The 12391-nt window shown below is 36.0% G+C and overlaps 1 protein-coding gene across 4 annotated transcripts in view; it reads left to right on the top strand.

Moving 5' to 3' along the window:
* Positions 1–9563, top strand: part of mylk4b (myosin light chain kinase family, member 4b) — a 51880-nt gene extending 42317 nt beyond the window's left edge. For all 4 annotated transcript variants that reach the window (XM_015354812.2, XM_015354813.2, XM_015354811.2 and 1 more), the window contains 6 exons: positions 1070–1140; positions 2126–2254; positions 3265–3417; positions 3902–3980; positions 4151–4199; positions 4596–9563. In XM_015354812.2, coding sequence (XP_015210298.1) covers positions 1070–1140; positions 2126–2254; positions 3265–3417; positions 3902–3980; positions 4151–4195 — 477 coding nt within the window. In that variant the 3' untranslated portion in view covers positions 4196–4199; positions 4596–9563. The remainder of the gene's footprint in view (positions 1–1069; positions 1141–2125; positions 2255–3264; positions 3418–3901; positions 3981–4150; positions 4200–4595) is intronic.
* Positions 9564–12391: the final 2828 nt, after the last annotated feature.

Genomic DNA, 12391 nt, shown 5'->3' with positions numbered 1-12391 from the left:
TCTTGCCTTCAGTGTTCTCAATCTTATTAAATAAGTCGTTAAAAAACACTTAGCATTTACATCACTCTTTGTCTTTCAGTGTTGTCCACCTCTAATTAACGTTGTTTTAAGGCAGATTTTTTTAGGATACTCAGTACTCTGCTTGCATTCCCAAATACTGTCGCACTGTGATCGTGTGGCCCCACGCTCATTTTTATTGCTGAATTCTATGCAGGTTTTAGATATTTAGATATATATATAATTATCTTTTTTTTTTACATTTTTTCTTGTTGATTTGGAAATCAAAAAAAGAACAAAAACAAAAACAAATAGAATAAAAAATCAGGGCCAATTTATTATTTGGCAATATAAATACCAGAAAGTGAGATTTAAGGGTGTCACAGTCTTCACTGAGCCTTGTAAAACCTGTTTATTTGTCTCTTGATCTCATACTGTACAATGCCATCCAAAAGCATTAGTACAGTGAAGTCTAAACTGGGATTTTAACCTCTAATTATTTCTCATGAACAACGACATGACAAGTGCAAGTATTTTATTTTAAATAAAGTAAATTCAGTTCTGCCATCTTGGGTAAAACAATTCAAAATGCAAGAAATTGAATATGGCTAATAAAGTGATCTTATCTTATCTTAAATTGCTGAACCTCGGTTGGCAGGGGATTCTGGTTGGTTTGTTGTGCAGTAATTAGGTTCATAATTCAATTAGCCTTGGCGATCATGTCAACCTGTCTTGCTTTGAACTTAGTTGTGTAGAGATCATAATTGAAAGGTAAATGCAAGCCAAAGAAATTTCTAATAAGTAAAAAGAACAAGTTTGAACCTGAAAGTAACTAAAAACTCAATCAGAACCAAAGCACAGAATTTAGATATACTGTATCAACATCAACCATTGTAATTTTGAAATAAAATACATTAATATCCTATATTTTCTGTATTTATTGTAAAATATTATTTTTAAAACGTTGAGATGACGATGATGTAAATTTTCCTTAGTGTGTAGTTTCAGCATTTAAAATCATTCCCTTATCTGGTAGAAGAAGAACAACAACATCTATATGTTTTGTTTGCAGCCTGAAAACATATTGTGTGTGAGCCGAGCTACCAATAAGATCAAGATAATCGACTTTGGGCTTGCCAGAAGGTATGCACTTCGACCTTTGCCTAGCAAGGAAACATTGACCATATGTGTATGCATTTCTACCGCTCAGCCACTCTTTTATGAGCTAACATTACGAGTGAAGGATATCTCTTCCACCAGGTACAGGACAGTACATTGTCTTGTGTTGCGTTGTAGAGCAGAGCTGAGCACTTCTGCCCATGCCTTCTACTATATATACATCAATTATGCCAAAAGAAAACTCCCTTCCAACGCCCCCCACAATCCAAGAAATGTGAATTCTATCTGTTTTTTTCTGGATAAGGGTCACACCAACATTGGCTCAGTCCTAGATCCCAGGCAGGGCTACAGTCTGGATGAGATCCAGCACAGGACAGGCACACAGGAGCACACAAAGATAATTTAGGGACGCCAGCTGATGCAACCAACGTGTCTCAGCACACAGCGTTTAACAGAAGAGAGCACTTGAAACATCAGTAGTCCTTGACAAATCCCCCAGTTTTGGCATTTTGTCAACTGACAGAATAAGTCGAAACGCCAAACAAACATGGGAGCATGACGTTAATTGCATGGCGTTTTGAGTTTGAGTTGCTGAAAATATTACGAGTACATTTTAAAATCTTCCTATTTCTTATAACTGGTCTAAAAGAGCAACTTTCGAGTCCAGGTGTTAGATTACTTGTGTGAAGCAATGCCAAGAGGTTTAACGTAGCTAAAAGTAACCCTGACGAATTCAGATCTTCCCATTGCTCATACTTTATGCCACTGTAATTCTCCAAATGGTGAGGGTTCAGTAACATGTTGGCACGAGGGAAGACAGATATAAAGTTTTACAATCTCTCCCTTGTGACTCATTGGCTTCTTACATGTGATTGACACTGTAAAAACTGAGTTGAGTTAGTCAAGACCTTTGGAGATGCATTCTAGTACTCGTGCTTATTCTTTAGAAAGGCTGACTGTGCACTTGCATTATGCCGAAAATGCTTTATGTGCGTGCTTTCATCCTTAGATACAAGCCAAGGGAAAAGCTAAAAGTGAATTTTGGGACACCGGAATTCCTCGCTCCTGAGGTCATCAACTACGAGTTCGTCTCATTCCCCACGGACATGTGGAGTTTAGGAGTCATTACCTACATGCTGTAAGTGACCAGCTCAGGGAGCCTTTGCTGCTCACTCCAGGGGTGTCCAGCCCTGGTCCCTTAAGGGGCAGTGCGTCCGGAGGCCTTCAAGGTCTCTTTAAAGTACCGGCACCTAAAACACTGGGAGAAGCTGTTAAATCAGGCCAGCTGAGCTAGCAGTGCAGCTCACAATGAGCCGAGCTGGAATAAAGACCTGCAGGCACATTGGGCCAGGAATGGACACCTCTGGCTTATCGAGCAGGTACTTTTTTTTCCTCAAATGATAGGAATATTAACACTCCTTCTGCTTCAGTACCTTTGCCAGCTTACCAATTTTACTGTAATCCTCATGAAAACTGGTAAAATTCTGCAAGACACACAATGGTATTTTAAAAAATGTCTCTTATGGGTTTTAGGAAGCATGAATGAATTACAATGATGCTGTGGATTATTATTAATATCTGCTCAGCAGAAAACCTTAACATGGGGGACTTGCATTACATACTGTATGAAATTTGCATGTTTTTGCACAATGCACACATGAAATATACGGTAACAGTCATGTATGTACAACTAGCTGACGAAATTAAGTGCCAGGCCAGCACAAGCTGAACCAGAAACTCCAGCACCATGACAAGGGGGCTCCTCTGGGCTTGGTACTGAAATATATGCCCAGAAGTGTCACCTCTTGCGCCTTGCCTGACATCACACACTATCATATTAATTCCAAAAAAGTATTTCGTCTCTGAGTCAATGTTTAACAGTCCTTTACCACAGATGGCTTGTCGTAGAGTACGACAGTCACAGAGGGCACCTCAGCTACGCTTGAATTTTAAAACTTGATTCGCTGAATTCTAGAAGCTTCCCATCTCAGTGAGTAAGCCTGTGATCCTGATGTGGTTGTCTCCAGATGTCTTTGTGAGAAAGCTGGAACATACAACTTCAGGTCTTTTGTTACAAGCCCAGTGGAACTACCGAAAGCCACAAAAAATGTTCGCCCTCAGCAGAAACCACTGCTTTGTTCACTCCAGGCTTAGCGGCCTCTCTCCTTTCCTTGGCGAAGATGACAACGAAACCCTGAATAACATTCTGGCCTGCCAGTGGAGCTTGGAGGACGAGGAATTTGCAGATATCTCGGAAGAAGCCAAGGACTTTATTTCAAGGCTCATTGTGAAGGATAAATGGTAAATTAAGTTGTAATTCTAGAAACAGAAATGACAATGGTTATTTATTAATTCAAGAGCTCTTTTATTTTAAGAGTGAAAATAAGTCACCACCCACTGGGTTTTAAATTTCATGTACATGCAGTCATACAGTACATTCCACTTTGTGCAACATTGAAGAATATGCAATTAGTAATGTTACTGTCCTAAATGTATTGTTTCTGATTAAAGATAATGCAGAAGAATGTGAAATCAATTAGACTGACATGAAATTCCACTCCTTAGATGCACTTTCTTAAAAAGGATTAAGATGATAAAATATTAAAAAATTAAGTTTAGAAAATATTAAGCCATAACTACATTTTTCAGGAATTGCCCTGATTCAGAACAAAATATTTAACTATTTTATTTAGAGTATAGCCAAATCTGAGTTTGACAAATAGCTGACCCAGACTTACTTTCATTCCCAGTAGTAAACATGTACTGTATGTGTGTGTTGTTTCAGTTGGAGGATAACTGCTGCAGAGTCACTGAAACACCCATGGTTATCAAACCGCAATCTTCACTACCGACTTCATCAAAAGGTACTTATGTTTTCCTTTTAATTGCACTTGCCGTGCTGTTAATATGTGCATGCAGCTCTTTCAATTTTTTTAGTCAAGATAGCTTTTCAGAACCTGATTCTGTCTCCACTATTCCACTATGTTAATCTGGTTCAATTTGCTGTAATTTGTTTGCTTTCTTCCTTTTACAGAAAAATAAGTGCCACTCTTCACATGCTCCACCTGCTGAAACCTAATCAGGTATGCCTCTCACAGTGATATGCCAGAGCCGGAAAGCTTCTGAGGACAATTATCAGCATTTTAAAGTGATTTTGTTCACCAGGCATTCTTTTCTGAAGAGCTGTCATTGTTGCTCCACACAGTTTACAGTGTAATTTGAATAAATTCGGTTCAGCAAAATCCATGTAGATTGAGTCCAGACGTCACTCTTGGTCAGGATTTATGCTGATTTTGACATCTCTCCCCTTTTCTGTTCTGTTTTCTAAAGTTTTTTGGAATGCTTTGGAGTGTTTTTTAGGTCTTTGCCGATGGGCGGTTTTAAAGAAAGTGTTATGATGCTGTCTTTGCCAGTTGACTGGTATAATGTTGCATTTAACTGCTTGTTTTCTATTCAACATCTCCTTTTTTATTTTATAGAATGGTGGGATGCTGCATACTGCTGCAAACAGATATCTAAATATTGATGACTTCTGATGACATGAGCCTCACTCAACTGGACCAACACTGCTGTACTGTACATGTACATGTACTGTATAATCAATGGACATTCATTTCTGCCTTTATCTGTATATTAGCACTAGAAGTTGAGCACATGAAACAATTGCAAATTGTGCTCAAGCATGATGTCAAAGGAAGTAGAATGCATGTGTGAATTAGAAGATATTTAAACCCAAATTTGCTATTTTACAATCCCCATGCAAATGATGAAGTAGAATTTCTCTTCTGAAACTCACAAATCCATTTATTATTGGGGAAATCACTATGAATCGGCATGCACGTTAAATCTGATGTTAAACAGTGTTGTTCAAACTTCAGCAGCGCCTGCAGCTGAACTTTAACAACTTAAAATTCATTCTTAATGGCACAATTGTGCCTAAAGTGTGCCAAACAGACATTTTGAACTAATATAAAAATGTACGTAGAGTCACCTCAATGCCCTGTGAATAAATCACTGAAGGTAAAACTAATTTGAATTAAAATTTTAGGGGGTCCAATATGAAGTTGTCATAGAGTCAAGACAGTCATTTGTAGTGAAACGTGAAGGAATGTTAAAAAGTCATTAAACATTGTATTGCTGGTATCCCTGCACTACTTTATAGAATTTGTCAATGTGCCATAATTCAGGATTACTGTTTTTTAAAGCAGCAGTTATACCACACAATATTTAATAGGGCGTACAGCTGGGGATTGCATCCATTATATATTTTTTATTTCACTGAACTGTTTCAGTTTAGTAAAATACAGATTTTATTGAAGAAGACAAGCAGATTTCAGTAATGGGGAGAACAGCCACACAACGTTTATATCGAAAACTTGAGGGTTTTTGCCGAAGGACAGCTTGAGCCGAAGTGGGTACGCAACACAGTAAGAGGTGTGTGTTTATATTTAACAAGGGCTGGCCGCCTGAGGAAAAATACGGCGAGAGCAATTTCCTGCTCCAAACCTTGTATCTTTCTATTGAAGAAAGCTCATGCACTCTTAAGAAGAAAAGGCAAAGTCTGTGTCTTTGTCATCACTTCTGTCTCTTATATAAACTTTTGTATAGCTTGTTAAAGTAACTCTACTCTGAACTCAACACATTTTTATTTTACACCGTAAAATATATACAGTAAAATGCTTACCTTTTGGAAAAAATATTTCAGTTTCTGGTGTCAATTAAAAAACACTCTTTAGTTATTGTAGCTTATGCTGGTTCATCGCATATCTTCATTGAATAACCCTTCAACACAATATCTTTGTGTATAAACCCTTTTCTTGTTACAGTATATGCAGTATATAGTATATGCATTTGTCAGGCAACTTCCAGAAACAAAAACTGCAGGACTGTTTTAGGTAGCATAGCAAATATAGGTAGCAAATATACTCTATAATAATATATCTCGGATAAGAGATAAGCAAACGTGATTTTATATTCAAATCAAAATTGTTTCAAATGTGGCTGTTCCCACAAAAACACTCCTTAACAGCAATCGATGTTCATTGTATATGATGACTCAATAAGATCACCTTTATGTAAAAATTCTTTCACAAAATAACTCTGATGTTTGGCTGTTTGAAATAAATCTGGCCCCAACTACACCCCAGAATATATCTGCAGTGACATTTGCATAATTTAGTGACATTTTGCTTGGGGCTTGTTTACTGCCCCAAGCAGTGTTCAAGTAATTAAAAAGAGTCGTATTTTTCTCAATTGGAAAAAAAGTACTATTGTATACAGTAGGCTTTACATATTCAGCTTGCAGTGCTAAATAGATAAGAACTGTTTTTTATTATTCTTGCTAGTACAATATATAATTCATATGAAAATTATTTGTATAACAAACCTGTGAACATACAAATTTAAGCAACAATTTTAATGTTAGGGAAATGTCAAAATTATTGAGACCAGAATATGATAGAGTAGTCGTGTTTTTTTATGTATTTTTAGAAAATGTTGTAAAATGGGCAAATTTTAAAAGGCATGTTTTTTTTCTGGTTGTGTATTTATGAACTGATACATTTATCCCATTGCTGGTGATTTTACTCAGATAAACAGTCACAGTAGTAATAATTAAAAAATAAATATTCGCTAGTTGTGAATAGTTATCCAGGAAATAAGTATTCTTTTTTCTGTTTGTGTCATTTAAGTTTTTAGTGTAGTAATGAATTGAATGTGTGATAGCTGCATTACAGTATGTGCACTTTATTATTTATTGACTTTAAAATGGAGTGATCATAAAACTCTAAGCCAAGGAACAATCATCAGGTCAGAATCTTTCTAAATTTTTTATTTTTCCCAGACCCTAATAATTATTGCAGCATAAAAGTCTTATCAGGATATTTTTTTCTAATTAGTTTATTCTGTTTTAGTTACAAAAACCAAGGTGGAAGATTTGGGGGTTGAGGAACTTTTTTTATTTAAAAAAATATATACAAAACGCAAAGCCATAGAGCAGTAGACAGCATTCTCGAATACAAGTCCTCAGATTTCATACATTATGTGTAACACACCTTCAGATTAATTTTATAATACTTTTTTCTTCAATAAAAGACAGGTCTATTATGTGCTAGAAAGCAGGACACAAATGTCTTGTACTTGGTCCTACTGCTCTTTTATGACATGGCTTGAATGTTGGACGTTTGTTCAAAATACTGAGTATCAGACTAATAACATAATAAGACTCTTCAAATCCACTGAACAGTATCTGTCCTACATAAGGCACATACTTTTATCTTCCAGCTACATCATGTTTTATGCTATATTACCAGTTTTTCCAGTTAATATAGAAAGAGCTACAGTATCACAATATAACAAAATGTGTTTTCGTTGAAACAGATAGCATAAATACCTAATTAATTAGGAAAAACAATAATGAGGTTAATTTAGCTCACACCTAAAGTGTAGGCTGGTGTTCTAATTAGCTTTTTTCCCCACTTGTTTTTGTTCAATATTTTGGCACCCATTCTAACAAGTAAATATTCTGATCTTATAGCTGTGGATTGTTTACATATGAATTCAATTAAAATATTTGGAGCCAGGAAGCATGGATAAGTATATGGGTATATGCTAAACAGCATATTATTAAATCTGACTATAGTTTAAATTACAAATAAATTGCATTATAATATCCTTTGACTCCATATTATAATGGATCAATCCCGGATCCGGGTGGCAGCACAAAACTGACAAATCAATGCCACAGCTGGGTAGATTTTGTCCTTATAAGGCATCCTCTGATCTCCAGACAAAAGTCTCCCCTTTGCTCTTCAGATCATATCAGAATGATGTATTATTAGATGGTAGTTCTGCTGCACTGCTCAGAAAGACCTCGTTCTCAGGAGGTAGGAAGGGATGTAGGGCAAGAAAAATAAACTCCAAATTTAACCAAAAACATGATGTTGGAAGGAAGGATTTTAAATTCTTCAGGATTCTAGATTTTATAGTGATCGATCAGTTGGAAGCAGTAAAAGAAATTGATTCAATTAGTAAGATGGAGGAAAGGAATTCTTCAGGAATGCTTGGGTTTCCAGATTTTGTTTGTTGGCCCTCATAATCTGCAAAAGCCACAAATTAAAACAGCTGTTTCTTCTTCATTGACTGTGTCCAAAAACTTCACGACAGACGTAACAGTAACCTGACAGCTAATATGACAGGAAATCAATGCATGAAGATTTTTTCATTTCGTGTGAACACAAGTGCAATTATTTTGTACAGATTGCCACAGTAATATGTTGGGAGACGTGACTTATTACAGGTGAACAGAACTGTAATTTAGGATCCTATAGCATTGTGTAATTTTCTAAAAGCAAAACTGCAGCATTCTCTTACCTCCTTTTTCATGTTTCTTTCTGTTATTTTCAATGAATGATGAATATCGTGGTTCTAACCCCCCAAACCTCCCTCAGATATCAAGGGGACTGAATTTCTAACAATATAAACCCCGTAACGTTTCTTAGTTCAAATTAATGTGAACTAATTTGTTAGTATGACCTAGCAAAGAGAGCAATTTCAGAATTTCACCGTGAACGTGATAAGGCAATACAAATGGAAACAGTATTCATTTACAAAATTTGAAATTGCCCGGCAGATTTTCTCATTTTCTCATCGCTCATATAATTTTTAAGAATCAAATTAAAACTGTCTTCTTTCCACAATATTGATTTAAACAATGTGTTTTTAATGTGTTTGATATATCTGGTACACTCTATAACATTATTTATTGGATAGTGCAAGTTGACAGGCAGAGCACTATCTGGCTGACAACTGTTAAATCATTTTAATGAATGTGAAGAAAACCTTCAAGATATTTAATTCTTGAGCAACAGAGTGCCAATTTCACCTTCCATGAAGGTTTGTCATTGAAAAGGCCAACTACAGTACCTACTTTAAGATACAGAATCGAATGTTAATTAATTTCTCAGTTTAGTCTGTATCACAGTAAAGTGTTCTTAAAAGACAGGGCTTTTGACAACTGTGTGTTATCTGAATGTTCTTTTCTGGACAAGAGAAAAAATCCCTCTACTTTTGGAATAGGTTTTAACCAATTTAAGAACGTAATTTATGCAGAAAGTCCTTTAAAATGCTTTTTAAGTGTCCAAAACTCCCTGTTGCTAAATTATAAATCAGTTTTAATTCAAGATTCAGATCTATACAGATTTTTTTTCTTTTCCTTCCTTGTGAAACATTCTCATGACACTTTGAATCAAAAAGTTTTGTGTGTATGAAGTGTAGTAGACTGTTATATTTTTAAATGTTTTTCAGTGTGTGTTTACAATTATTTTCTTCACTGTAAATTATTCCTGTGAAAAAAATTAAACTTCATTAAAATAAAGCGATCTTAGAGCTGGTAAAAGACTGTGGAAGTGTCTGTGGACTGTGAAAGTCATAATAAAATATGTACTGTACTGGCTGGCTTAATCTTTTTTATTGTTGAGTCATACACTCCTACATAAACAATTAATAATAACCAATTCATATTTTGGAGAAATAGATTTTTATTTTGCTAGTTTAGATGGAAAACGTTTGTTGAACCCACTCTCGAATGAGTTAGAAGAGTAGAATAGTCCTCTCTATTTTTCATTAATTAAACTGTCCAGTAGAGGGCAGCAGTGTAGACTAAATATTTTTCAAATGTAGGATTTGATTAGGCTAAGGGCTTTGAGTTTGTAAACCGGCGATTCTCCATCGTCACTTCTCCGAAAAATCCAAGGGTTAATCAATGATATTTGACTAAAAAAACAAATCACGCAGAAACGCAGAAAAAATATTTAAAAAAATGATTCACAAAAAGATACTCGAAAGCTGCCACAATAGGAAAATAATAATATACCATGAAGTGAAGAAATTTCTAGCATTTAAAGTAAAAGTTCCATTCAATCATCACAACATCCGACAACTACCATCAGTTCAGGCCTGTATACCTCTTTGCTGAAAAATAAGACCTTAAACGGCAATACCACTTGTGTTCCTCATTTAGTATTGTGCTCCTCATTTAGTAGAGTTCAATAGACATTTTTTTAAAAAGTTTTTTCTAATGAAATAAGATTAATATTATTTTTTAACTGTACATTTAAGCCCACAGTTTAGAATGAATCATTCTTGGTCCGACATTTGCCTCTCACTGACATATCCTCTGAGGAACTCATTGCTGGAACCCCTGAGGGTTTTCCATCGGCAAGGCTCACAGTGTCACCCCGAGCACGGGCACAGACTACACTGAGGATGCCCGACCTCAGGCCTCAGGTGTGCCAGGCCAGTGAAGGGGCTGTGTATTTACTGAGAGCCAAGAAGGACTCCCTCTCCCAGGCCTCTCCCTTTCTCAGTCAACTGTAAACCCCTCCTGGGAGTCTGCAAGTATCTGACACTGCCTGGACCCAAACTGGCACCACCTGAGACAACAATATCCATCCTGCGCTCGGTGCTGAGGCTCTTAAGGGATGAAGCCGTTTACGAAACCCCCAGTAAGTGTATTTCTGGAAATAAAATGTATGACGAATGAAGAATGTCTGGATCATGGGTAGGAGTGCAAAAAATCGCTGAATGTGAAAACTAAAGAAAAAAATGGACTAATCTTCAGTCTCTCTTCTTTTTCCACGAGCATGTTTGGAGGTGACCATCCGGCCTTGAGCTGCTCTGAGACAGGATGGGATTTAAAGTTGCCGTTAGACTTCGAGAAAGTAAACTTATTGAGTGTTATAGTGTTTCTAAGTTATATATTACTGAGTACTGCAATGCTTCAGTAGTCTTAATTTATAAAATATAATGAATGAATAGTAAACTTGTGTTATTATTAATCTGGTAATTGCTCTTTTTCTTGACAGTTATCATTATTTTTATTGTTTTTGTTTAGGTGTTTAATGATGAATCATTGGGCAAAACTGGTAGAATTTAAGAGCTCAGTTTTTTTGATTCAGGTAATTCAGTATCACTGATGGTACAAGTTTTTTACCTGCTGTGCATGGTAGTTAGGTCACTGTTTGATTTTAGCAAAGATGCAATGATCATTTTTAATATTAAGTTCTTTCAGTTTAAAAACAGCTTTCAAATCTTCTCTCGTCAACACATGACATTGATTACAAATCCGGTTGTCTACCCTGGTCATTCTGAACTATTTTTTCCTTAAACCAAGAAGCTGAGTCTAACTTTTCTGTTTGGTTGCAGCTGCACAATTCTGAATATGCACGCACAGAGTAGATAATTCACAGAATACGCCAGTACTATAATAGAATAATAACAGATTATTATTCTAATAATAAATATACCATTATATAATAATAATATAATAACCATTACATATTCTAATATAATATTGATATAATATTATTCCAATAATAGGAGTATAGAAATAAAAATATTTAAATAATATGAAAGTATAAAATAATAGTAAAGTAAAGGTATAAAATGAAAGGAAAGTGCTCAAGTGGAATAAAGGGCCAGAGGTGTTTCAGTCTCACTCTTTAACCTTTTATGGCCTGTCAGGACTTTAAAGTCCTCTTAGTAGAAAAGGTCTGTGATCCAAGAATGCGGGCTTTAAAGATGAGAAAGGGGAGGTTATAAGTGAGCAGTGACACTAACCTCAATCTCCCAGAGAGCAAGACGTGAAAAGAGGCCTATGATGGATGAGCACTTTCATTTTTTGCACACAAAAAAAAAATCAGGCCATGAAGGGTTTAACGTGAGGAACAGTGGGAGGTTCGGCTGCTACTGTACAAGCGAACTTGGAAATCTGGGAATGAATCTTGCTTCGGAACACCCAGTGCCAGTAAGACGGGGAGGTTAACTGGCGTACTGTGGGATGTGGAAAATTGTGGGAGCAATGTTTTCCTTTCACTTTTTTGTGTGATTTTAGATAATGATTCACCCGGGCCCAAGTAACTCTTACGTCATTTTTTCATCCACTCTTTTTTTTTTGCATTCGGCGCATGTCAGCCTACAAAGTAACAAAGATTTCCCCCATTTGAACTTTGAAAGGTTTTTATTTGAAATAGCGTAACAAGCTCTTGAAAAGCCAAGGGAGATTGGTTTACGCTTCGCTTTCGGAGTCCGTAAAGAAGAAGAAAGAAAGAAAAGGGCACCGACACTTTCTAATTATTGCTGCTAATAGAAATATTTTGTGCTGCTTGGAATGTAGCATAAAAGGGACCTGGAAAAGGAAAGAGAGTTTAATACCAATTGTATTATCATCCTAGTCTGATTATGCCACAGTAAGGGAAAGCAGGTGCTCATGAAGTCA

This window comes from Lepisosteus oculatus, chromosome 6 (genome assembly GCF_040954835.1).
Source record: "Lepisosteus oculatus isolate fLepOcu1 chromosome 6, fLepOcu1.hap2, whole genome shotgun sequence".
Taxonomy (NCBI): domain Eukaryota; kingdom Metazoa; phylum Chordata; class Actinopteri; order Semionotiformes; family Lepisosteidae; genus Lepisosteus; species Lepisosteus oculatus.
This window is presented reverse-complemented; position numbering and strand designations above follow the sequence as displayed.